General features: G+C 54.9%; 1 protein-coding gene across 1 annotated transcript; it reads left to right on the forward strand.

Moving 5' to 3' along the window:
* The first annotated feature begins 6 nt into the window (after positions 1 to 6).
* SLC41A1 (solute carrier family 41 member 1) lies at positions 7 to 26191 on the forward strand. The gene is made up of 10 exons (XM_019546544.1): positions 7 to 857; positions 11240 to 11347; positions 16615 to 16686; positions 16982 to 17126; positions 17209 to 17355; positions 18095 to 18242; positions 19003 to 19082; positions 19853 to 19987; positions 20539 to 20687; positions 23018 to 26191. Exons 1-10 carry the CDS (start codon positions 474 to 476, stop codon positions 23201 to 23203), a joined length of 1554 nt encoding a protein of 517 aa, XP_019402089.1. The 5' UTR covers positions 7 to 473; the 3' UTR covers positions 23204 to 26191.
* The last annotated feature ends 518 nt before the right edge of the window (positions 26192 to 26709 follow it).

Consider the following 26709-nt stretch of genomic DNA (forward strand, 5'->3'; position numbering starts at 1 on the left):
CACGAGCTCCTTTAGGGTCCGGCTCGGTCGCGCGAAGGCTCGAAAGACCGGTGCGCTCTGCTCTGTTCCTCCTCACCTGCCCATCTTCCCTGAACTGAAGCTGAGCCCGAATCCGTCTGCTGGAGCAAGGGCGGCGCGGAAGAAGGTGCCAGCGTCGGGAGGCAAGACACCGAGAACCTCGCCTGCCACGTCTTGGTATCTCCAGGGCCCCTTGGCCTGGGAGGAGGAAGGGGACTAGAGTGAACTTTGTCTTCTCTGCTGGCTTAGCGGTTGGCGTCTCCCCTTCCCGGAGCGTGCTTGATGGGGAGCTCTGCTGGCGGATCAGTCTCTGCAGTTGAGGGCAGGGCGGCTGGCGCAGGGGAGGTGGCATCTCCATGCCTTTCGCGTGAGCTCCTGGCAGAAGGTCCCTTCCGGAGCGCCCGCCTGCTGTAGTCCTGCCGAGCCGAGAGCCAGGTTGGCGTCCCTGCTTCAGCATGTCCTCCAAGATGGAGCAGAAGGAGGCTCACCAGACCAACGGGGTGGTGCTGCCCATCGTGGCCGGGACCATCGACTGCCTCGCCAGTCCCGACCGGGAGCAGCTCGTGGAGTCCACCGAGTTCTTGGGCCCTGACGGGGAAGGGGTGGAGGTGGTCGTGCTGGAGTCGCGGGCCAATGCCAAGGGGGTGCGAGAAGAGGACGCCTTGCTGGAAAACGGCAGCCAGAGCAACGAGAGCGATGACACCAGCACTGACCGGGGCCCTGAGCCTGCCTCTCCGTTCAAAGAGACCTCCTTCTCCATCGGGCTGCAGGTCCTCTTCCCTTTCCTGCTGGCTGGGTTTGGGACAGTCGCTGCCGGGATGGTGCTGGACATCGTGCAGGTAAGGCTGAGACCCCTGTGCTGGCCTTCGGGCTCCGTGTGCCATTACTTGGCCTGCGGCTTGACCTGGGCCCACGATGGGGGAGGCGCAGATGTGGGGACCTGCATGCAGTGAGCTGGTGCTGTCCCTGGGCAGGTGTGGTTCAGTGCTGCTGAGGCCAAGAACAGATAGGAGCGAACTGCTCTTGAGTCCTCTAAAACTGGTCTCTGCCTAGCCTGGGGCTAAAGCGTGGTGGTGGAGCCGTGTTGGGCGCTGGGCCCTGGGCAGGGCTGCCTTCTCTAGGCATGACAGAACAGGGCTGTCCTGGGACTTGCGAGACTCCAGCTCAGCCTCGGACGTGTCCTGAAAGCTCATGTGGGGCTTGTCCAGCTTGCGCTGACCCCGCACGGCCATGGCTGTGCTGTGGTTGCAGCCGTGATCGTGGGCTCGCAGGGTGGGTGTCTAGTACTGCTCTACCACAGGGGTCCGTGGGGAGGCCCTCGGATATGCGCACGTGCGGGCGTGCAAGGACCTCTGTCTTGGCGAAGCGCTGGAGATGGACGCTCCCCCTGCGAGGTAGACGCAGGCTGGCGAGGGGCGGGAGGGAGTTGGGCACCTGCCTCCGTGGCTGGAGGGGCCGAGACGGTGGCGAGGAGCGAGCAGCCTGTGCTGAATCCAGTTCTCGGTGCAGCCGAGCATCGCTGCTGCCGTGGAGCCTGCGCCTGGATCAGAGACCGGGGTGGGGGTTGCAGCTGACGCGTGTGGCCGGAGCAGCTGTCGGCAAGGTCAAACCCTCTGATCGAATGCTCCAAGGAAGGATTTCCCAGAGTCCTGCTTGCGGCTGTCCCCGGCTCTGGTTACTGCCTGCGCAGATTCTGTTTTGCCGGTTGTGTCCGGAGTCAGGCGGGGCTGCGGTGGGGTTACGTATCCAGTGTCTTGGGGCTTAGCAGCTCCCCTGTGCTTTGTGGCCTGGTAGGGCTGCCACTTCCCCTGTTGTGATGCAGTGCCAAAGGTCCAGGCACCTGTTTCCTGGGGTGGAGGATGGCCTCCACACCTGGGCAGCTGGTTACCTGTGTCCCTGCTTGCATGTGCCAGGTCCCAGGGCTGCATCAGGAACCCCATGGACCCGAGCATGGTTTAACACCGTCTTCCCATAAGAGATGCCAAAGGCTGGTGCAGAAACACCGTTGGGGGGAGGAGATGTGCCCAGCACTCTGCAGGGAGTCCTAATGCCGGTTGTCTAAGCATGTTGTTTTGCCCTCCTTCCCTGCTAGCTACCTGTGCAGGGTACCGGCATCCTTAGACCAGGTTAAGCACAGACCGGGCCTCTGGCAGAGGTGGTGCAGCTCGCCGCCCCCAGACTCTGACAGGTTAACAGCCCTTCGGGCCGGGGCGTGCTCTTCAGCACAAACAGGCAGTGCGGTTTGTGGGGAATGCAGCTCATCCGACCGTGGGTCCTGTGCCAGCGTCGCTGTCTGCCCCCGCTATTGCGCTATTCCAGGAGCCTGCGTCTGCTGGCAGCGGATCAGCTATTTAACCCTTTCCCCACTGCCGTAGCAGGCTGGCTGCGCCCAGGGAGCTGAGACAGCCGTGGACAAGATAGCTGCATTTGAATGCAGGCTGCCTCTCCTGGCTGCTGCAGCTCTCTGGCTGGGGAGGGGAGGAGATGTTAGTGAGGGGAGCGAGAACTGAAGCATGGAATAAGGTGCCTGCTCAGTGCAGGTACACAGAGTCCTCGGAAGAAAAGAAAAGCAGCCCTGTTGCAATCCCTGCCGCCTTTGTGAGCTGGCCCTGCAACGCTGGGCACCCCAGGGAGGGTGAAATCAGTCGCTTCTCGCTGGCTGCGGTTGGGCCGGCGTCCAGCTTGGAGAGAGCAGGTTGCTATGCTGCTTTTCTGGGTCAGCACACGAGGGCAGGTTCCTTAAAATGGGAAGATGCTTCTCCCCTGCCCCTTTCGGTGGCCGCTTTGCTGCATCTGTCCGTGTGACAGGAGTGCTGAAGTAGCTGGTGCTCCCCCCTGCTGGGTAGCTGGACTGTCTGACCCCTGCCTAGTCTGGCAGCTCCTCCAGCTTCCCTGGACTACTGCTGCATCCTTTTTGTAAGCCCAGCCCCTCCCAGAGACTTTCCTGTTCCCGGGATTCAAGCTCCCTCACCTCCCCTTTGACAGGACCCAAGCTGTCGTCGTAACCCAAAGGCTGCTCTCGACAAAGACCTGCAGTGGGGAGCGTGGGAGCACAGCTGCACCCCGAGGAGCTTTCCTCTCTTTTTTATTTGCAAAGGGCTCAAACCCAACTTCATAATTCCTCCGTCCCGTGGCTCCACGGTGTGTAGCTGGTGCAGTGTGTTCTGCCAGCTCCTCCAACTTTTTTTAGCGAGGCACTGAACGTGGCACCTAAATGCACTGGCAAAACTGGGGAGCTGGTATTCTCAGGTCGGTCCCTGCAAAATGCAGGGGTAACCCTCTGGGCAGTGGGGCTGCTGTTGGCTTCCAGTACATGGCATCATTTCTGTGCTGGCCATGGATTGCTGCTGCTTTGAGAGGCACCGAGCTCACAGCCAGGGAGTCAGACAAGCAGTCTGCCAAGTCGGGAACACTTGGAAGGGCTTGATTGAGAAGTAACGTAAGTGCAGAGGGTCTTGTGAGTGCTCAGCGTACCATGATTGGGCAGGCAGTAGGATGGGGAGCAAGACCCAGGCATATTTCTGTGTCCCTCTTCTAGCTGCTCAACCTGCCGGCACCCCCAAGCATGAGGACTTTGGGGCTGATCACCTGAGCGACCTCCAGAAAATAACATGTGCCATTCATACCTCTGGACCTCATGCTCCCCTGCAACCAGTGTGCTTGCTCCTCTCCCCTCCTGTCTGCCCAGACCTTTTAGACATGCTTGGACCAACCTGCAGCACAGTCTTGAATGCGTTGAAACTGGGTTCTGCCTTCGCCTGGAAATGCTGCTGTCTCCAAGCTGCTCTCTGTGGCACCTGCCAGGAGCCAGCCCTTCGGGGTCCGCAGTGAAGATGCTGGCACTTGTTGCTGACAGGGCGGGGTCTCCGACCACCCTGGAGCAGGCTGTGTGCTCTCCACTTGCAGGCAGCAGTGATGGGGCAAGAGGGTACGTAGGGGAGGAGAAGGCAGCTTTGGTAGGTGACTCCCCTGCTTGGGCCACAGGTGGCAGGTGGCTGGCAGCTTGTCTGGCCACGTGAACTACTACTGATGCAGCTGAAGGTGCTAAGAAGGAGGGAGGAGGCCAGGGCATTGGAGCCACCCGGTTTAGGTACTGCAGGGATCCCAGCTGTGACCCTGGCTTGGAGTGCCAGTGCCCAGGGTCTCTGCTCTTGGTGGGAAGGGGCTGAGTGAGCTCTTGTCTCTAACAGTGAAGGGTAGCGACAGCTGCCTGAGCTTCCACCACCTTGGAGCAGGGCATGGGTGAGCTGTGAGCCTGTAGCCACACCAGGCTCTTATTGCTTGCAGGGCAGCCCCGCTCTCGCTGGCGGCAAGGGGGACCGCATCGGGGGGGTCAGGGAGTCTGGCTTACAGGTGGGCAGGCTGCATGCCCTCGTTTCCTTCCTCCCGGACAAACCCTGGCTGTAACTGGCCTTCGCAGGGACTCCGAGTAGCCCTGGGCGAGTGCCATCTTGCTCTCGTAGCATATTCCAGCTGCTGACAAGGGAAGGCTGTGAATTCAGCAGCGTCTGGACAGCGGGAGGCCATGGCCTGGCTCCTCTGGCCTTGCTTGTTATCCTTTGCAGCCTGCTGCCAGGCTTGCCTGCCCTTTTGGCTCTTCCCACGGCTGGGCTGGGTGGGGAGGGTCTCCTTTTGCTGCGCTAGATGGACCCAGTGACCGCTGGCTGTGGTGTGAGCACCTCTCCAGTGATTACAGCAGCTTGGGTGTTGCTGGGGTTGGGGGAGGCATGGATCCGGATGTGTTCCTGTGTCTCCACCAGCAGGTATACACCAGCCACGGATGGATAGATAAAGGTTATGTGTCGGCAGGGTGCTCGCAAGCACTGGAGCGGCGAGGCTGTGGAACAGGCTGAGGGGTGCTTGTAGTCGTGGGGGAGAGGCCTCGATGTCCTCGGAGGTCCCTTCCAGCCCCGTGTTCTCGGGTGTCCGTGGGAATGGTGTGCTGCAGGGGCTGAGTAACGGGAGGAACATGAGAACTGATGAGTTCTCAGAACGTGGTATTTGGGGGCTGAGGAGGAACGGTCTGTCTCTGCGATCCGGTTTCCTCTCGACTTGTAATGAGATCTTGCCGAGGGCTGGGTTGGAGCGGGGATGCGGGGGGCAGGGAATGAGCAAGGGTGGGCCTCCCAGGCTCCCTTTCCTGGCTCTTCAGCCACGAGCAGCATGTGCAAAAAGTGCGGTTGCGGAGGTACAGGTCTGTAATCCCTTTGCAGGGGAGCTCCCTGGGAGGGGACTCCGCTTCATACTTGGTACCACTCTTGCAACGTGGGACCTTGATGCTGCGCAGGTTGTCCAGGGGCTTGTATAGCAATAAATATAACCAAAGCCCTTTGGGGAAGGTGGGATCCTGACGTCTCTTGTGATCTTGACGTCTCTTTACACCACAGGTAGTTTGGATGTTGCTGCCAGCCCCCTTCTGCCCATGCAGAAAAGCCTTTAAATGGGGCTGTCGAGCATGGCTGAGCAGGTAGGCTTCAGTCCAAACCTTGGTGCAGCCTGGGCCACTTCTGTGCTGGTTTAATCAAGCCCCAGGCTGCTGAGCCTCCAATGCTACCCCGCAGTGCCACCTGGGCCGTGCTGCCTTTTGTGCTACGAGTCCTCTGCGCTGGCTCAGTGGTCTGAATCCCTGTGGGTCCACCTGTCTCCGCTGTTGGACCCAGGCAATGCCCAAGGACCCCCTTTCTCCTGCTGCAGTTGGCCGGAAGCTGACACAGGAATGCGAATAATAGGGAATAAGGGAAGAGGTGTACTTTGGGGAGCGAACCTAAGTGACCTCCCTCTGAGGGGGCAGGAAGGAAGCGGAGAGGCAGCGAAGTCCGAGGCAGGGAACGCTGTGAATTGCCCTGCTTTGCAGAATGGCCTCCTTCATAAAAGTCCTTCCTGCCGACTGCCCCGTGCTGCCACCCTCGGAGCTGTGCTCGTTAGCGCCGAGGGGCTCCCCTCTGGAGCTGTTTCTGTGGAGCATTGTGCCCATGTCACTGCCACCGGCAGCAGCCCCATGCTAGGAAGAGAGAAAGCGCACCCTGAGCACGAAGTCCTAGCGTGGCCTAGTTCAGCACTGTGCCAGGGATCCTGGGAGCATCTGTTGGCACAGGCTGCCGCATCGCGGACTAGTTACCGCGGGCTGGGGCAGGGTGGGCTTTGCCTCCACAGTGGAGACAGCACAGACAGCAGGTCTGTCTGGCTGTCTGGGAGCTGGAGGCAGTGGCCCAAGGATGCTGGGGGGGCCTGTGGTCAGAGCACGAACAGGGCGGCATGCAAAGTGTAGGGACCAAGGTGATTGGTTTTATTGTCTTTAATGTGAGACCTGACACTCATTGAGGATGGGGCAGAGGGGGATGAGCCTGCCGTGAGGTCCTGAGGCCCCTTCCAGCCCGGCTTCTGTGCGATTCTGTGATCACGTTGCAGGGATTTAATTAGGCAGAGAATGACTCCTTGCTGTTATCTTGGCACCCAGGCACAGTCACTAAAACCGTGAAAGAACTTGCTTTGCAGCTGCCATGCTTGGAGTAGCCAGATGTCTGCTGATACTGGTCCCCTCTTAGAGCCCACAAGTCTCTGAGCTCCTTTGTACGTGGGATCAAGCATCATCCAGAGCTCCCCGGTTCCAGGAGTGCAGTCGATGTCCTCGGCGTACAACAACCATCGGGCGTGCGTGTGGCTTTTTTTTTCTATTTTCTTTTCCTGATAAAGCTATGAGCAGCTCCGCATTTGCTCTCGGTCGCTTCGCTCTCAGCTGCTCCCCGTCCAAGGCTTCCCTGACAGGAGAGGCTGCAAATGCCCCCTCCTGTTGGATACTGAAGCTGGTCCTCTGTAGTGCTCCGTACCCTCCCGTAGTACTTGTGCAGAATAGCATCCAGCTTGTACTGTCCTGTGCTGCTTGGTTCTTGCTCTCTCTGGGAAGTTAAAAATGTCACTTGGTAAAAAAAACACAAAACATCTTGGAGCCTGCAAAGCCCTTTAGCACAAGTGATTTAGGACCCCGTGCTTCCCGGCCAGGCAGAGGAGGTTCTGTTGAGCCCTGTTTTCTTTCAGTGCCACTTGGGGAGGGGCTGGGAGTTGGCCTGTCAGCGCTGAGCTTGGTTCTTCGGTGCCCCTTTGACGCACCGGTGGCAAAGCTGCCAGCAGCCACCTGTCCTTCATGTCTCCCTGGGCTAGGCTGCTCCACCTGGGCTCCTGTGTGTTTTGCTGTGTGATACTTTCTCTCCACCCCGGCAACTAGCTCCTCTGTGCTTTCACAGCCGATAGGCAGAGGGAGGGACCGGAGTCAATCCATCGACATCCTGATTTCCTAAAGCCTTGCGCGCAAGCACCACCAACCCCCCTGCTCGCTGTGAGGCCGGGCCAGTGGGTGCTCTCCATGCTGGAGGCTTGCAGGAATCGGGGAGGCCTCGAGGCAGATACAAGTGTGCCCGTAACACTGAGGTTGTGCAATAACGTACACAGAGACAGCTGGCAGGAACCCACAGCGCATGCTCTTCCTAGTGAGAAAACTGCTAACGTAGGCAGAAACACAGGTTTCCCTCCCTGGAGATGGCTTAATTTTTGCCTCTCTTCCTCTAGCAACATCCCTGCCTTGGGCTGCTGTCTGTCCCGCTCGGAGGATTTACTCCAGCACCTCTGGTTACAGTTTAGATGAGCAGCTTCCCTGGCACTGGCTCGCGGTGCGGACGCTCTTAAAGGGCAGCGTCCGCTGGCAGAGCTGAGCGCGGCGAGGGCTGGAGCGCGCTGCTTCCTGCAGCCTCGCCCCTGCTCCGCTGTCGCTTGCAGCTTGGGTGCAGTTCTTGTACGATGGATGTAAGGCTTCTGGGCTAAGGTAAACTGAGCTGAGCAGGAGGGGCGCTTTCGGAAGTGCCTGGAGTCTCTGAGTACAAGTCCCTTCGTGTTGACCCCCAAGCATCCGACAGGCTCCGAGGTTAATTTTCCGAACAGCCTGAGCATGTAAAACCTCAGGTGCTTTGCAGGTGATAGTAGAAGCTGCTCCCCTTGGGACCTGGATGTGTTCCCAGGAGAGATTCCCCAGTGCTCGGTGAAGGAGGATAAGCGTGGTGTCCATGCGCGGGGGAGGCTGTGACCAGCAGCGGGGTGAGGGGGACCAAGAGCCCGCACGCGCTGACTCCCTTTCTGGCGCCCTTATGCTGCGCTGATAGTGCCATTGCAGGCAGGAGCTCTTATCACAGAAGGAGCACGTCATGTCTTGGTAAAGGGCAGAAAGGGCCGTTCTGACCAGGTGCCTTGACTTCTCGCAGAGGCCGTGGCGTTGTGCCCAGTGATTCCAGCTCCCGGTCAAACTCAAGCATGTTGTTTTCGGCACTGAGCAAGCTGGTGACACTTGACCTACTCGGCTGGTGCATGGGAAGTCTGGTCACTGGGAACCAAGCTCACGTGTGTGCCGACAGGGGAAGTCCCAGCAACACGGCCTCTATTGATGCACTAGCAAGCATCGCTGGCAGTGGACTAGCTGCAGCCTCTCATCCTGCGCGGGGCTTGCCAAGCCAGCCTAAATGCAGTCATCTGGGAAAGCAGAGCTCGCTGGCTCCTAGCTGCAGTTAGACAGGCCCATGTGCCTCTGTGGCAATCGGTGTGTTTCCAGAGGGAGTCCTGCTCCTCTTCCCCTGCCTGTGGGCACAGCTCATATTCCCTGCTGCCCATGCTCAAACACCTATTCTGAAGCTCTGTCTTTAAGGCAGCCCTTGGCAGTTGTGCAAAAGTCCCTTCGTCAGGAGCTCAGAGCAGTTGTCCGAGTAGGCTGCTCAAACACGCTGGCTCCAGCTACTAACGGTGTCGGATGCCGCAAGTCCCCGGAGGGCTGGTCTCATGTTGGCGACGGGGCGGAAGAGCTCCCAGCAATTCTACCACGAGTTAGCGTGGCTGGGAGGTGAGAAGGGTTGGCCGGGTGTGATAACCGAGCTTCTTGCTTCCTCGCAGCTGGGTAGTGGGGACAATCTTTGCCTGCATAAAAGATGCTGGCAGGCTTGGGGTTTCCTACAAGTGGTTCAGGAGCATCTGCCTTTAACCAAGGTTTTTAAAGCATTTGGGGAGTTTGCAAAGAAGACCTTTCAGGCCCCGAGTACTTCCACATTGATCCCTCCCTCTGTATCAGACACTTATGGTCCCTGAACAGTAGTAAGATAACAGAACCTCCCAATGTACCTGCAAAGTATATAGCAAACTTTTCCTGGGTGATTCTCAGTTGTCCAAGATCGGGTGGGTTTGCTGGTGGGTTGGAGGGGCAAGGCAGTGGGAAAGTTCATTACATAGCCGACAAGATTTTTCCGTGATGTAAGCAAGGCCTTTGACTCTGACTTGGCCATGGAGCGATCAGCCAGCGCTGAGCGAGCTTTCCGTGGCATCACCTCCCTTCTACTGCAGCTGCTGAGAGCACCCTATGCGCTGCATGGCTGGGAGCCTGGTGGAGAAGTCACGGTCTCATCATCCTAGAGCAAAATGCAGATGGCACAAACTGGGGAAAAATAAGCCAGGCGATCAAAATAATTGCCCGGTGTAAGGTGTCAGTGATGCCGGCTGTCAGCAGATAGCGTTTCTCGCCGCAGAAGCAAGAAGGTGTCCAGTTGGCTGGTGGGGTCGGTGGCACATGTTGCTCACAAGCAGTAGCATGATGACAGGGGTTGGACTTATCGGGAATCTCAGTGGGCCTGACGAGAGCAGCAGCAGCCAGGATTGCAAGTACCTCCTTGGCGAGGATGTCCTCGGGCAGCCTTTGCAAAGCACAGTGATGCAAGTGCCATTGCAGCAATTCGAGTGTTATTTATAGGCGTTCTAGTAGTGTCCAGGAGCCCATGTTGGGGACCAGAAAAAGAGTGCTATGTATTATACAAGCCCAGAATTATGACCTGATCCCTGTCCCATAGAGGTTACAGGGTAAGTATAACAGGAGATGACAGGTGCACGGAGGCAGACATGGAAACGCAAATGAGCCACGAGATACTGAGATGGCGGTTGGACTTCAGCATCCTGTTGACTTGCAGGAAGCTGTAGAAGACGTGTCTTTGGGCAGGCTGATAGGTCCTGCGCTGGGGACTAAAACTGTCGCCACCACCAACCTGTTCTGAGCGTGCTTTGCTTCCCTTCACGGCAGGCATGATCCAGCCTGCCTAGCCAGCAGAAAAGTGGCTTTATATACAAAGCCCTCTGCTACAAACACTTACAAAAGTAAACTGGTGGCCCTGAGGTTTTTATAGCCTGCCGCGTCTCAGCTGTGGTTGCAGCAGTTTTTTTTTTTCCATCCTGCTTTAGGAAGTCAGCTGCTCTGCTCTCAAGTCCGGTACCCTGCAATTACTCAGCATCTCTGTCCTAAGCAGCCAGGGCTGTGCCTCCTTTTGTGGGGGAACTGGCTCTGGTCTGCAGGCAGCGTGGGCAGATTGGAGCCTCAGTCACCAGGACACAGGGTGAGGCGGGGGGACTTCTTTCCTTAGCAGGGTCAATCAGTCTATCCCCATCGGGGAGGAGCAGAGAGCTTGCTTTAGTGAAGCTGTGGAGGAAGGCAAGAGCAGCTTTTGGCAGCAGAATGAACTGACCCAGAAAGCGAGCGGAGGGATAATCTCGTGGTTGGGGCGCTGAAACAGGATTCAGATCTGGCGTCAGTGGCTGGCTCTGCCAAGCAGCCCTTGTGTTGGACCAAGTCACATCTGTAAAATGTCTCCTGCTTAGCTGGAGGCTCTTTGGGCAGCACCAGTCTCTTGGGCGTGCCGCACCCAGCACAGCGGGGTTCTGGGCTCACATATACGTGCAGTTGATGAGTCTGTTCAGGGCCCAGAAAGTCAGACTGCACAAATAGCCACATGGCCCACGTTCACTTCTGAGCAAAGGCCTCTGACAGCTCAGGACCTCTGACTGGGCCGCACCTCTTGGGAAGAGCAGACCTTTTGGGTCTTGGCGTTGAGACGCTCAGTCAACCACAGCACAGGCTCTTGGGCTGCTGCATTTCCACCATGACACTGCCTCTGCTGCCCTAGGAAACCATGTGCTGGTGCCTGCGTCCATTTTTGAGAGAGCTCAGACTTCCTTTGGGCTCCAAGCAGGGCGGTGGGAAGGAGCTGAGCCACACCTGGGATGTACCCAGCAGCTGAGGTGGGGGAGGTCAGTGCAGCGCCAGGCCTGTGCCAAGAAAGCCTCTTCTGCTCAGGCCAGCACAGCTGTTCCCTAGCGCTAGGATCTCACGTGCACAGATAACTGAACCCCATTGTATGCTATCTTGCAGCACTGGGACGTCTTCAAGTATGTGACCGAAGTATTCATCCTGGTTCCTGCTCTGCTGGGGCTGAAGGGAAACCTAGAGATGACGCTGGCATCTCGGCTCTCAACAGCGGTGAGTATCCAAGATGTGCCCGGGGGCATGGGGAGGGTGGTGTTTCACATGTGCATTTGCCACTGGGGAAGGGGAAAAAGAGAGATGTGGGGAGTGGAGCTGCAGACTGCTGTCTGCCTTTGCATACTCTGCAGTGGTTTAAATGGCCGATGTATTTGCTTGGGTACAGGTGCCTTGTATGCACATGGTTTGGACTGTGTCTGTGGGGTTTTTCTTATCAGCCCTGCCACGCAGCCAGTTAGCAGGGTTTCCACGTCAGCATCTGGTCTGTTCACTTGGCTTGCGCTCGCTAGTCCTGAATTCGCTGACTGCTTCAGTGAGCCCTTAGCACTACATAGGGCTGAGGACCCTTGAGGTATGGATAAACTGTGACTTCCTTGTCCCGGTGTACCATGGCAGGTCTCCTCCCATTCAGCAGGACTGCTAGCAGCAGCCTAGCCATCTCTGTCCTGCCTTAGGATAGAGAGAGCTGTGCACAGGGCTTCTAGGGGTTTAACACCCAGCTGCCAACTCATCACTATTGTACCTTGGGTTAATGGAGCAGTGAGTCCTGAGAGAACAACCTGTGCTGGGGAGAAAGAGCCCAGCCGGCTGTTGGTCATCTTCTCTAAGTTGATTATGTCATGTGAAGAAACGGCAGAGACACCGTCACCAACATCCTGGTGGAGAGCTTGGTGTGTCAGAGCGGCGGTGCACTCATCCCACAGGCAGGAAGTCACACGTGTCCATTTGTAAGTGGATGGACAGCTCTTTCCCTGCCAGCGCGTTGCCTCCTGTCATCGCTGGGTCAGAAGGTGCTGTAGTTTCAGCGAGACAGCTCTAGGACAAGAGGCTCAGACTCATTCTTTAGGAATCGCAGAAGTATAACAAAAGCAGGTTAAAACAGGACTAGGAATCCAGTGGCTGGTCCAGGCGGAGGGGCTTGGAGAAAACTGTGCTGCAGAGGCAGGTTCTCCTGGAGCCTGGCAGTAAGTGGCGCTAACTTGATCCAAAGCCTGCTGGAGTTGATGGACAGGTCTGGCTGGACAGCTGCCGTGGCACGAGCGCTGTGGCTACGCACGGAGCTAGCGAGCTTCCCGAGGGAGACGGGGTAGGAGCTCCAGCCTGCCACCAGGCTCTGTGAGTTCCCTGAATGCTAAGGGAGCAGAGCGGTGACCATGCAGGCATGCAGCCCTCTGTCCCCGTGCTGGGGACTGGAATCCTTCTCTCACGGGGAGATGTTCTCCTGCCTTTTTTGTCGGGCACATTTTTTCCAGCATGTGACAACAGGTGACCGCCGGGTGCTTCGCGGCATGCCCCGCAGAGGGTGCATAGCTGGGATTCTTGGACACAGAGGAACCAGCTGTGCCTACAGCTAAATTCTTAGCTCCATTTGCTTGCTGTATTGAAGCTGCCAGAGGTGCAGCCCAGCTTCTGTCTCCAGGGTGCACAGGGCAGGGCCTGCTTTGGGCATGAATACATGCCCAGCCTGCTGCCCAGGACTTCTTCAGGGTTGGCTTCAGGGACCAGGCGGTGAGTTCATAACTTCGTAGAGCACATCAGACTGGGTGCAGGGTGGGGGGCAGCTGTTCTGCTGATGCTCCTCCATGAATCCCAGCCAGCAGAAAGCCATGGGGATGAGGGATCACCCAGGTCACCAGCCTGTCTCTTGGGTGGTGTCCAGCCCCTCTGAACCCCAACACCCACCTGCAGATCCACAGCAACACACTGCTGCTGCCTCTCTGCTCCCGGTGCCGTTCTTTGACCCGACACCAGCAAACCAAGTGAATGGCTCTGAGCCAGAAGAGCAGGGCTCATCCTCTGCTCCCTCCTCGCCTTCTGCAGCAGCCCTACAATCCCTCTGCAACGGCTGTGCTTCCCTGCGGCCCGCAAAATGCCATACGGTGCCCTAGCGCTCTGTGCAGTGCCGTGTCACGCAGGCTCACTGCTCTGGTCCCAGGAGCCAGGTTGGCAAAGATATGGGCTGATTCTCATCTCAAGCTGTAAAGTTGGGGCTGTGTGGAGGATATCGCACAAGGCAGCAAGCTGAGCGGCCTGTCCCTGGCTCGGCTCAGCGTGCGTGGGGAAAGGCACAGCGTGCCCTGCCACACCAGCCCCCGCGCAGCACGCAGCTGGCTCCGGCTCGCTGGCTCTATCTCGCTCTTGCACGCAGCGTCTGCAGCAGCTGGAGCTGCTAGGCTCCCTGGAACGGGCTGGCATGCGGCACAGCCAGCTCTTGGCCCCAGCAGCTGAGCTCCACTATGCCTGGAGGTGCCAGCTGGGGGAGCAGGGGCAGCAGGCTCCTCTTCTCAGTGTCAGGGGACAACCGTTTCCCCTCCCCTTTGGTTTCTGCTGGCACCTGGCACAGCTGTAATCCTGACAAGGGACAAAAGCTGAGTGCTGGAGCATTGTTTGCTCCTTCGTTAGGGGAAACAAATCTTTGTTTAATCCCTTCCTCGTCGGTAGGAGCGCGCATGGACCTGTTCTGGGGGGGGTGCGTGACCCTCTCTCCTTGGCTGGCTGGGCCTAGCCCTGCAGCTCCCTCTTCCTCCCCCAAGGCATTGCCAAGGTGGGAGCACAGGGCTTCTGGGATGAAGACTTAAGCAGTCCCACCTTGGCACAGAGCGGAGGATTTGGCAGAGGATCGAGACTGCCCTCTGTGCGCAGGGAGTTGCAGGGAAGCGAAGCTTTCCCATCTCTCCTGGTGTCTGCAGCAGGGGAACAAAAGGAGTTGGCCAGGGGAGAGAGCAGGCTCTGCGCGGTGCTGGAAAGCAACCTCCCTGGTGCCAGCCTGGTCTCCTGGTGCCACCTACTGACACGTCTTGACCTCTCTCAGGCGAGTGCAGAGACGCGCCGGCTCGGCTTCCAGCCCCTGCAGCGGTTAGAAGCCCTCAGGGCAGTTGCAACTTGGCGTGTGGCAAGCGGGGACCACGCTGCCACTTTGTAAACTGGGTGTCTAACCTTCCTCTTTCCTCGCCTCACTGGAGGCCTCTTCAGGACCAGTTGACCCAGCTAGCTTTTCGTTCCCCCCTAGCCCTGTTGCTGGCCAGCGCAAAGGACCCAGCAGTGGCGTGCCAGCAGCTGGTCCTGCTCCAGCACGCACCTGGGGACTGCTGGCTGCGAGCTCCCTGCAGGGAAGCAGCGGGAACAGCCTCTGCAGGCTGCAGACATCTCATTAGTGCCACGTTAAGACTCTTTGGATAGTTTTACTTTTACAATGAGGACGCAAAAATTTCCCATTAGTTGGGGGATTAAAATCCTGTTGCTACTGACTACAGCCAGGTTCCTAATCCCAGCCTCATTAGCAGAGGGCAGGATTGTTAAGATTTAACTTCCCATGGTGTTCAAATACCAGCGCTGTGTGGGCAACAGTCTCTGGATTTGTCTTTCTGAACTGATCAGACTTGAATGCCCCTGACATTCAGGCTTCCTTAGTGTTGGAAGGCGACAGTCAGCCACGGATGCTTTTCTCCGTGCTGGAGAGGGCAGTCCTGTACCGTCCACGTCCTGACTGTAGAAAGCCAGATCGTTGGCGTTGTATGGCAAAGAAGGCATGAGGCACCCTGGGCCACTGTATATCAAATTCCCCCTGGGGCTTTGGCATGAAGAGGGCTGTCAGCCCTCTACCCAGGCTCCTGAATAACTGCTTTGCCTCCCTGAATTGCCTCGCGGTTCAGGCTGGCTACACTTTGTTTTCTTTACTTCTTGTCCTAAGCGGTTCAGTGTTGCTGTGAGAATTGCCACGCCGTGCCCCGGAGCTGGCTGCACGTCTGTGGCGGTTGCCGTGACTTGTCAGTGCCCCTCGACTCTCTCGGTTTGGGAAGGGCTGTAGAGATGCAGGAGCAGGACAGGGCAGTAAGGCGAATGTGCTGACTTGGCGCCTTGCTGCTTGACCTTGGCACAGAAAACCCAGGAGGAGGAAGCCGCTGGTGTATCTGGCCTAACCGCCGAGGGCTTTGCTTGTGCTTCAGGGACCCCTGAACCTGTGTAGGCTTGCTCAGAGAGCTAGCAGCGGGGACTCCCGGGTTTTGTTGCTGCCACTGAGTTGGTCTGACCTTTGGCTTGTTGCTTTCTCTCCCTGTGTCACAGTTGCTGCTATTGCAGCATTGGGCATAGCTCTCCTTCTTCTGCCTCCCCGGTATTTGTGGACCCTGTGGAGACTGGAAAGGGACCGTGCAGGAGTAGTTCAGCGAGAACCAGCAGTTTGCAGCGACTGCCACAGCGTCCCAGCGCAGTAGAACTGTCTGCTCTGAGCTTAGAGCAACTTTCAGGCTGTTCCAGTTAGTTGGATTAATGCCTCCTGCTTTTGTCCCGATGCCAAACAACGCCGTGTGCTGCGGCCACTTCCCGCTACTCTGCCAGGCTTCACGTGGCACTCGCCATGTTTACACAACTTCATTTCCGAGATGAGCTCTTGCTGCCGGCCCCCTCTGCCCCCGAGATGTCACCATGGCCTTGCTCCCTATCAGAGCTTACGGTATGTCCTGATAACAGAACTGGGGTGCTGAGGCCCCCAGCTGACCCTGGAGTCAGCATGACCCAGCTGGGCCTGAGCCAGCGTTGATAGCGAGTAGGGACAGCGTGAACTCGATGGGTGAATCAGCAGCAGTGATCAGTCCCAGCATGAGCTGAAGGTGAACAAGGGTCGCCTTGCTGCTTGGTAGCATCTGGTCTCCAAAGCCTTTTGCAAAGCCTGAATCCTTACTCCATTGCTGTGGCATGTGTGTTGGACACCACCTGTACTGCAGGGATGCATTTGACGGGGGTGGGTGCTGGAGATGAGTTTTAGAATTGGGAGTTACCATGTGCCCGTCTTGGGCTTGGCTGGTAACCTGTTCCTCCTTTGCTTCCTGGGCAGGTCCTGAATACAGACCCTGCAGGCAAGAGTTTGAGGACCTCAAACTCACAGAGCAACACAGCAGTGTTGTTGGCTCTGCCGGTCATCCACCTCCTGCAGGAAAGCTGCTGGTTACCTTGCTACCACCCGTATGCCATTGCTCCCTTTCCTTTCTGCTCCATACACCCCAGCCCTCTATGGGTGTTGCCCACATGAAGCATTGTTCTTTTCAGAGCCTTCCCAGAACCAGGACTGGATGGTTGCTTTCTTTTCCCCTAGTGAATCAGCTTCCGGGGAAGGCTTGGGACTAGGAGGAGCTGGCCTCCTTTGTCTTGGCACAAACTTGTGACTGCTGCACCGGAGGCTTGGTTGGGCACTGTCATTTGAAGGAGGGCAGCAGTACTGCAGTCTCCCATTCCCTGGTGGCTGATGATGTGCTCTTTCCTTGTAGGCTAATATTGGTCAAATTGACTCGCCCAAGGAGCTCTGGAGGATGATAACAGGGAACATGGCTCTGATTCAGGTGAGTGAACCCAGTGGGGAAGCGGGCAGACGGTGGGTCTGTGCAACAGGGGGTGGGTGGAAGGAAGTCAGGGGGTTAAGTGCCTCAGTCGTCGCTGCCTGCAGCTGGTGGAGCATCTGGTAGAAAAGCAAATGGTGGCTGCTTGCACCACTACCAACTTCACTTAACACTTTTTTCCCTATTGGTGAGTCTCAGCATCTGCCCAAGACACTGATCCCCGTGGGAGATGGACTGTGACTAGCCTCCTCCTTTTCCTAACCTGTGTGGAGCTTCATCCCCAGTGTCTATTTCCTAGGTTCAAGCTACAGTGGTTGGCTTCCTGGCCTCGACTGCTGCAGTGATATTTGGCTGGATCCCAGACGGGCACTTCAGCATTGGCCATGCCATCTTGCTGTGTGCCAGTAGCGTGGCCACAGCCTTCATCGCTTCCCTTGTGCTGGGTAAGACTCGTCCCTTCTCTGAGGGTGCCATGTCTCAGCCAAGGTACTTTTGGATTTACAGCGCTTCTTCCTCTGGCTGTAGGCATGATTATGATTGGGGTCATCATCGGGTCCAGGAAGATGGGGATCAACCCGGACAACGTGGCCACACCCATTGCTGCCAGCCTGGGAGACCTCATCACCTTGGCGCTGCTTTCAGGGATCAGCTGGGGCCTTTACAAAGAGCTAGGTGAGATGTAAGGAGTGCCGTCTGCTTTGCCCTCCCCGCTTAGGCTGTAGCATCACCCTTGGACTTTGTCGTCTGTTGTGACTGCTCATGGCCATTGACGTAACACCCGGCTTTGAAGCTGTTTCACTAGTGAGGCATGTTTGGAAATGAGAGAGGGGAAATACAGTGGCCCTTCCCAGACCAGGCAGATACAGTGGGTCCAGCAAGGTGCTACTCTGATCCTTTCCAGGGGATGGCATGGGGGCAAATCTCAGAAGCCATAGGCATGGCTGCTACAGGCCATGGTAGTGGTGGAGGGCCATGTCCTTTTATTGCTTTGGGCACTTAAAAGCAGTCACTCAGGAAGGGTCCCCGGTGGCAGAGCTGTGTCTGAAGTCTTGTCCCCTCTGTCCCTGTGATTGGACCTGTCTTCAGCTAAGCCCCAAGGTGAGATCAGGCCTCCTTGCTCAGTTTCACCCACCAGGAGAAGGCTGGAGATGAGCAAATGAAGGGGGAGGAGGCTTCTGTCTAGAGCTGCTCCACCACAGCCTCTGAATGCATCCAGAGAAGAACTTGACTTGGAAAGTGCTGTCCCTCACGTGGGCAGGGGTGGCCAGGCCTTCACAGTGGGCCTTCATCCTGCTCCTATTGGGTTCCCCCCGGGTGTGGAGGGGAAGCTGGGTCAGGCCCGTTGTCAGACATTCATGCCAACTTGCCCTGGGATGTGTCCATGACCTGCAGCCTCTCTCTCTCTCTTCAGACAGCAAAGCATACGTGAATCCCTTGGTGTGTGCCTTCTTTGTCGCACTGCTGCCTCTCTGGATCATCATTGCCAAGAGGAATCCAGCAACCCGGGAGGTGCTGTACTCTGGGTGGGAGCCAGTCATCATTGCGATGGCTATTAGCAGGTATGAGAGAGTGTTGGCCCCATGATCCCTGCAGAAGGGAGCACCTGGAGCTTTCCTTCCAGTTCCTAGCCAGGGGCTGCTTCCATTGCATTAGAGAGACCGGTAGAGCCCTACCCCTCTGAAGTTCAGAGCTTGACAGACCACATGGAGATAGACCAAGGTTCCTGGGTGCTTCGGTTCCCTTTAAATCAAGCGATTTTCCCCAGAATCATCTCAGGAGGCTATAGCAGACCCAGGAAGCAAACCCGGGTCTCCCAGGAAGCAAGCCCATGGCCTTCCACCAGAGAAGGCTAGTCCCTTCTCCACCAGAGCCTCCCTCCTCCAAAGGAAGAGGTTGCTCAAAATGGTTTTGGTTCAACAAAAGGTTCCGCTATACCATAAACATAGGGATTGATGGCTTTATTCTCCTGAGTGATGATGGGAATGAATATGCAACTTGGAAATTGGGTGGTGTGGCGTATGTTTTATCGGAAACCAGTCTCTACATGACTCCACAGCACCTGCTAAGCTCTCTTAACAGGTTTCATCCTGCTACCCTTTTTCTTCCGTGCTCCTATACTGTGCCCCAGCACGCTTAAAATGGCCAAAGTTGCATGCAGCTCCCACCACTGTAGACATAAAAAGGTATTGCGATGTCCAGCTGCATAAACAGCCCAGAGGGACAGTGCATACTTGAAGTCTGACTCTCTTAACTCCTCTGAAGTCTCTGCATCTTCTGTGCTCTCCTCACCATCAGCCTCTTCACTGTCTCTCCTTGCAGTGTGGGAGGACTCATATTGGACAAAACCGTGTCCGATCCAAATTTTGCTGGGATGGCCGTCTTCACACCGGTGATCAATGGTGAGTTCATTTTTCCTTGGCCAACACGCCTGTCCCAAGTTCCTGCCAGACAGTGGAGAAATCCCTCAAGAAAAAGTCCAAGTCCTGGTTTCCAAAATGACTTGGGGGCCCAATTCTTTCTGAAAGGCATGGTCAGCTGCTTGGTAGCGTGGTTGCTCACCTTGGTGACTCCAACACGGGGGAGTAAATCAGGTGTTCTATCCTTAAGTTGTTTCTGCAGTGAAATGCACCCTGAGACTCCCAGGCACTTTGTGCCTTTTTTAACTGTTTATCCAGTCTGCTGCCAGGTCAGTGTGTCTTAAGCTAAGGCTGGGAGCCTGCTGTCTCACGTAAGAGAGAAGCCTCTCATCCTCCATATGCCTAAGTCCTATTTACAGATCCTATTAACTTCTGGGCTTTTATGTCTTATGGCAGCACGTTCCAGAAAAGGCACTTTGGGAAGTTCCCATGTGTCTGACCCCTTGATATGGTGTTTACCTCGCTCTGGTGCTCAAGGCGACAGTAATACATTTACAGGGCTCACTGAAGAGGGCAGGGGAACAGTGGCCTTTCTTGTCTGTGGGCTCTTTGCATCCTGAAGAAGTGGAATTCAGGTCAAAGAGAGACTGTCCCAGCAGCAGACAGCTCGGTCCATCACCACACCAGAGGCAGTTGCTTCCCAGCAATACAGAGGAATTCCCCTTGCCCTTAGTCCTTGGTGCATTCAGATGTGCAAGTCTTTTAGGGACTGGTGTTAGTGTGCCCCAGCTCACTGTCCTCTTTGTTTACAGGTGTTGGTGGCAACCTGGTGGCTGTCCAAGCTAGTCGCATCTCCACGTACCTCCACATGAGTGGCGTGCCCGGCGAGAGCTCTGAGGTGGCCCCACGCAAGTGCCCCAGTCCCTGCAGCACTTTCTTCAGCTCAGGTGCGTGTGTAGTGTTGGCTGAAACTCCCCGGGTTCTGCCCAGCGCTGTGCCCCAGGGCTTTTCTCTCAAGGCCATCTACAGTTCTTGGAGCCAGCGTCGGCAAAGGCCTGGCAGCTGCTCTGGCTAAGCTTGCGCTTGAGGAAGTGGCGTTGAGCAATGTGAAAGGGAGGTGGGAGCTGAGATCTGCTGGGAGGTGGTGGCTGTCCTGGAGGCCTGTCCTGTCCTGTTGCTAATGGAGAAAGTTGGAGTTTTGGATTTATGAGTTTCCTGCGGTGGGCTGTGAGAACAAGTTAGTGGCATGGTGCCCTCTGATTTCCCAGCATTGTAGGAGGCAGACTTCCCTCCTGCTTTTAGCCTCTCAGCCCTCACCAGCTGCTCCTGGGTTGCTGAAACTTGCCTAGAGGTTGCTGGAGAACTGCTTGTTCTGAATAACTGCAGTTGCATAAAAGCTTCGCAACAGGTCCCATGCTGGACAGATCCATGGGAACTTGCTTCAGAGCACTGGTCTCTGTGTCTCCGACTCCTGAGGTCCCTCCTCCTTCTGTTGCAGATTTGAATTCCCGGTCTGCCCGTGTGCTGTTTCTCCTGGTGGTCCCTGGGCATTTGGTTTTCCTCTACACCATCAGCTCCATGCAGGGTGGACACACTACACTGACCCTTATCTTTATAGTCTTCTACATGACAGCTGCACTTCTCCAGGTAACCGTCAGCCCCACTCAGCCTGTTTCCTTTGCTGGAATCCTTGCCTGGGTCATAAGGCCTGGGCTGCAATAAGGGACGCAGGCTCGATGCTGCAATGGGTTGGGTGGCAATGCTACTGGAAATAGGTTTTATCTTGTTTAGATTAGTAGAAACATGAGTTGCAGTAGCTGGTTCAGTCGAAGCTTTTGGCAGCCACTCCTTGTGGCGGGCAGACTTCAGACGTAAGATGGGCGATGTACTTTCTCTGTAAGCAGAGGGTCTGCATGGCATTCAATGACCTGGAGACAGGCAGTGCAATTCTTATAAATGGGACAAAGGCAAAAACTAGCTTCCCTTTCTGTAGGGTTGGCCTGTGAAAGGCTTTTCTCCTGCCCCTGACGGAGCACTCCTTTTCCATCTGAACCTCCCATCCAAGAGAACAAACAGTTGGCGCGTGCAGTACGTGCAGTGTGCTCTTTACCCACCAGACACTGCACCCCACGTACAGCTCCCACTAGGGAAGAGGATGAGAGGAGAGCAGAAATGACATGTCAGATGCCAGTCATGTCACTTAATGCCATGCTGGAAGGTGCTGGGGTACTCTGATGATGGAGGAGGTTGTTCAGAAATCTGTCTATATAGAGCAGTCCAGTGCGGCTGACTTGTCCAGAATCCTCTCGAAAGACTTGTCCCCCTTCCTTCACTGTGCAAAGAACAGCCAGGTCGAACCGCGCTAAAAATAGAGATAAAAGAATGAGTAGGATTAAAACCTCACGTATTTACAGAACAGCATGTCTTAAACTGAGGCGCTGGTGTTGGCATGTCAAGATGAGCACATTAGACTTCTTCTGTCTGGGGCATTCATTCTGCTTGATGCTGCTTTCAGTTTTACACTGCGCTTTTAAAGTCCTTGGGGCCAGGAGGCCTCCTTTCTTGTCTGCAAAGAGCCACGAGCACCCTGTGGGCTGCAGCCATTTTAAAACGGCCCAGCAGGGAAAACAGGATGTGGAGTTTGCAGGATTCCCCATGGCTCTTCCTCTCAAAACTGCATCTTTCCCACGCAGGAGTGTGGCGGGTCAGCCACCCCGAGCTCCCCTCTGTGTGTGCTCAGCCTTGCGGAGCGAGGCTTTGACTCCGGCTGCTCCAGCGCCTGTCAGTTTATCCCCTCCTGTGCAGAAGGGGAGGGAAACTGTGGGTAGGGACTTTCCTACTAAAGCCAGCTGCCCTCCTGATGCCTCTGGAAGCTGTTGCTGGTTTTAGCGTCCTCTAACATCAACAACTGAGGCGAGCTCAAGGAAGTGAGTCATTGCATATACGAGAAAGAAAAACAGCTCTCCAGACAAGGCTACTAAGTATAGGTCGTGAACTCCTGCTGGGTGTCCAGGCACTTGGAGGGAGGCGTCCATTAGCAGCTGCTTTCTAAAGGCCCCAGCCCCCCTTCCCCAGCAGACAGCAAGCTGCTGGCTGGGAGGGAGCAGGCCTGAGAGAAAAGTGGGAGCTCATGGTGAGAAAATGGATTGTGCTGAAGGCAGTGGTCTCAGCCTAATGCTTGCACTCGTGCAGGCAGGGAGAGTTGGGGCAGCAGAAGCCTGCCGACAGCCTCAAACACCTGTACCCAGCCTGGAATGGGGATTTTATTCTGCCTTAGAATAGCCTCCACGTTATGGGGGAGCAAACTTGAGCAAACCTGACAGCAATGCCGGCTGCTGCTAGGAGACTGTGCTCCTGCTCCAGGCACCGTGGCCCCGTCTCTGGGATTCCTGCTCCCCTGTGTGGGATCTCTAGATCCTGCCCCTTCTGCCTGGCTCCTTAGCTGCGTGGCCTCTTCCTCTTTTTCGTCACACAGCTTGTCGCAGTGTTTGCCTAAAGTTAGGAGCTGAGCTGCAGGACTTGGATGTGGGCCAGACGTCCCCTTGCTTTTGGAACCAGCATGGCAACAAATTCTCTCATCAATAGAAAATTAAAGCGGTGGTGATGCCCAGAGCAGAGAATGGTAAAGGGGAGGCTTGTCAAAGGTGCATAAGGGGAAGGCGCCCATTGAACGTCACCAGGGCTCCCTCAGTGCCTTTGACAAATATCCCCCCCCTCTGGCCATGGTCTGACACAGGACCAGCCTTGAGTCTCTGTTTTAATTTGCTCGTGGATGTTTCTCCGAGCTTCCGTGGGCTTGGCTGGAATCGATGGGTGCTTGCACCTCTGAAAACTGGGCTGCAAAAATGGAAGGGGCTGGTTGCAAATAAACCTTGAGTGTCCTGGATATGAAAGCTTCACCTTAGTGATGAGAAGGGTGCGAAAGTCTGGATCAGTAGCTAATGTGGGTCTTCTCTTTCTCGCTGTTTACCTTCCAGGTCCTCATTCTTCTCTACATTGCTGACTGGATGGTCCACTGGATGTGGGGCAGGGGCCTGGATCCTGACAACTTCTCCATCCCTTACTTGACAGCCCTGGGTGACCTGCTTGGCACAGGTCTCTTGGCGCTCAGCTTCCACATTCTCTGGCTCATCGGAGATCGGGATACAGATGTGGGGGACTAGCTCTCTCTGCCGTTCGCTTTTCTCCCGGCTCTCTTCTCCTTTTATTGACTTTTCCCCTCCCTTGCTCCTTCCCTTCCCCAGCCCTACCCACAGTCTCTCTTGAGACTTCAACTTTGATACTAGATTCTCATTATTTTCAATGGGAATTTTATGTGGTTTATATTTCAAGCCAAGTTTGTACAGAAAATCTAGTTTTAGGAAGGACAAAAAAGTGTAAAGAGACAATCACCAAGTGCAATTTCATAGCAGTAGTTGTCTGAACCAAGGTTATGATGGAAACGTTGATCAGCCAGTCAGATTGTAAAAGAAGCTCATCCCTCTTCAGTCACTAGAGGTGAGCGGTCACCTCTTTCACTTCACAAGCATTTGATGTTTGCAGGAAGACTCTGAATTAAGGCCTGCAATATCCTCAGATCCTCCCCTGCCCATCCCTTAATATTTCCACCTTGTGCCTGGTTCTAAAATGAAGGGGTTTGGGGTGAAAGACTAGTTAAAAGATCCCTTTTAAATATCCTGTAGGCTTGCAAGGAAGAATAGGCCACACAGCCCTGAAACCCAATCATGAATAGACTGTTAGATAATAAATGGAGAGAGCCCTTGCCATCTAGTACAATCTGTGTAAGTGAATAGGATGAGGCTAGGCTGAGCATCCTGCCCCAGCCACCCTTCAAGTGTTCTTCCTCGGCACACCACCAAAGCTTGGCTACAGAAGGACAAACTCCCTCTTCCCCCTCAGCATGCTCAGTCTCTTGTGAGCTGACTTGCCCAGGGACCTGTGTTGATTAAGGAGTTTGGAACTGGGCACCTGATTGGTTTCTTACGGTGACGCTTTACTGTCGGTTCTAGCTTCTCATACAACATCTATCCTGTGGCAATCACGGGACACTTTCTTTTACGCTGGTGCAAATCAGGAGCAACTCTGTGCTGTTTACCCTTCCGTAGCTAAGTGGAGAGGGATTCATGGTAGCATGGCCACGCATCCCATTTCCAAATGGCCTTATGTGAGCTGTTCATTTGGGCTGGGAAAGGTCCCTTTGCCTTCCAAAGTTTTGTCTTTCTATTTAATTCACGGACCCAATGAATTAAATCCACATCTGAGAGGAATATCCCCAGGTTAGGTGAGATTTTTAACAGTCCTCCATTCCTAAATATGTGACTTAACAAGCCTATAAGTTGTGAACTTACGCTGAATACCTGATGTGGAGAGCAGGGAGGCACTGCCTGCACTTCCCAGAGAGGAGCGGGAAACAGTGCATAAAACCCCAGGGAACTGCTAACATCCCGCAGAAATCTGGCGCACGCATACCTGTCCCATGTCCTCACCGTTCGTTGTATCATTTAAGTCCTCTTTGTGCTCCCGTGGAAATAAATAGCAAAGCTCCTATTGATTTCAGTGGTGTAGGACCAGCGCCCCAGAGGTTGAGGTTGCTGAGTGCTGTCTTCTCCTCCTAGTTTGAATGCTGCTCACCCTGTTCAGGTGGGCTTTAGAACCTCTGACTCTTGAAGCTGTCAGATGTTTAATTCTCCATTGTTGTTCCCATCATTGTTTCCCCTTTCCAAAGCTCAAATGCCTTTCTCATGGCAAAAGACCCTTTTTCTGCTCCTTTCTCTTGGCTTTAGTTTCCGTTTTTTGGGTCAGCACCTCCATTTTTCAGATGAGCATCTTAAAAGGATGCCTCTCTTTTCCATTTTAGTCAGACACAACTGGGCATTGCGTTGTAGGGGGAAGTGATACGTCGCCCGGTGTCTATAATTTTGAATGAGGCTCGGTTCAGTTGTTTCTGTGAACCGGCACAGAGCTAGCCGCGGAGGTTGCATAGGTGTGGCCACCTCAATTCCCTTGAAAGACTGAGTTGCTGAGACTTCCCCAAGACTTGGTCAAAGGATCCGCCCCATGTCGGAGGACAGGCAAGTTGAAACCATATAGGGAAGTTCAGCCACGGATGGACAGGGAGCCGGTGTCAAAGACGCAGAAACCAGAGACACATAAAGCAAACCACATTGCGTGTGTTGGGAAGAGAGTTGCTGAGGGACCACTTTCTAAACGTATCTGGAGAAGAATCGTTTCCTGTTTCACTCTGCATCTGTGTGTCCATTTAGGAGGCTGTGTTTTTATGGCTTTGTTAACAGTATTTGGGAGGCAGGGCTGGCTGCAGTAAAGGTGGCCTTAGATGGCAGGATTGCAGTTCTGTCCAAATGCACTCTCACAGGTGCTGCGGGAGTAGGTAACGCACGTGTTTCACTTCTACGTTAGCCTTAGACACTGCTCTTTTTCTGGTACCACTTGTGACAGTGGCTCTGAACTGGTCTATGTCTTCACCCCGGTGATTGCTCACAAGTGTCATTTGGCCAGGGCTTACGGGAAGAACAAATGTGGCTGTACTGGAGTTTCAGCTTGGAGAATTTGGAGGCCCACTCTTCCCCCATCACCTGCACTCGGTTTTAACATGGCTGGAAAACGGCTCACCTGGTTCCCTGTCACTGTTGAGGGATACGCTGGAGATTGCCCCTGCCTGTCATTTCAGCAGTTAGTCTCCAGATAAATCCCCATCTAGTATTGTTACACGTCTCATCACTGTCCAGTTTCCTAGGTAGACAGGTGTGCCAGCGGAAGAATCCCTGTCTCGTGGTCCCAGCTGTAAAACCTACGGCAACGGAGGTGATTGTTTTAAGATCCATCGTGCTACTTGGGTCGCGTACCTACATTTTTATAAAGTCTAGGGTGGAGGGGGAGTGGGGGAGGGGAAGAATTTAACTTAAATTTAAATTTAAAAACCAGTGAAGGATAATTATTTTTCATGAATTGCACTCAAATGCATGTGTACTTTAGATCTGACTGCAAATGAAGAAATACTGGTTTATTCTTTGTATTAAAGGAAAAAAGAAAAAGACTCTTAATTATTTATAGTTGCCATAACTGAATTGACAAATGTCAACTTAACTGATAAATTATATTTGGTAAAATAAAGATGACATTTATTTATGTGGGCCATGGCCTCCTTTCTTCATGAAGCTCTTGTTTCTGTGCAGTTACCACATTTCCTGTTACCAGTTAAAACTGTCATCCTGAATGGAGGCAGCTGTCTTTTGTCATACGTTGGGTGTGATCTTGCTTTCCCCTTGCCAGTTCTTCCACGATTCAGCTTCATTAGCTTCAGAGGGGTTAATTACCCTTATGTAGGGTGAGAGTGGAAGAATCCAGTTCACAGGCTATTACTGTCAAGGTTATAGGCTTGCTGCTGGCTTTAGGCAAGACTATACAAGGAAGGAACCTGGGCATGGGCTAGCACTAGTGTGTCCTGTCGCACAGCATAACGTCTAGACAAGGTGACCTCTAGCAGGAATTAGTTTTGAGGCCGGTTTCTTCAGTGGACTGAATGGTACATCAGAGAATACAGCTGCTGTGGACAGCAGCCCAGAAAAACTTGCCCGCTTCAGTACAAAGGGCCGGACCCCGTTTCATTTCTTACACCACTTGCCTGTGTGCATCCTATTCCAGAGGGGTC

Source organism: Crocodylus porosus, unplaced genomic scaffold, assembly GCF_001723895.1.
Source record: "Crocodylus porosus isolate Cpor-Errol unplaced genomic scaffold, CroPor_comp1, whole genome shotgun sequence".
Lineage (NCBI taxonomy): Eukaryota > Metazoa > Chordata > Crocodylia > Crocodylidae > Crocodylus > Crocodylus porosus.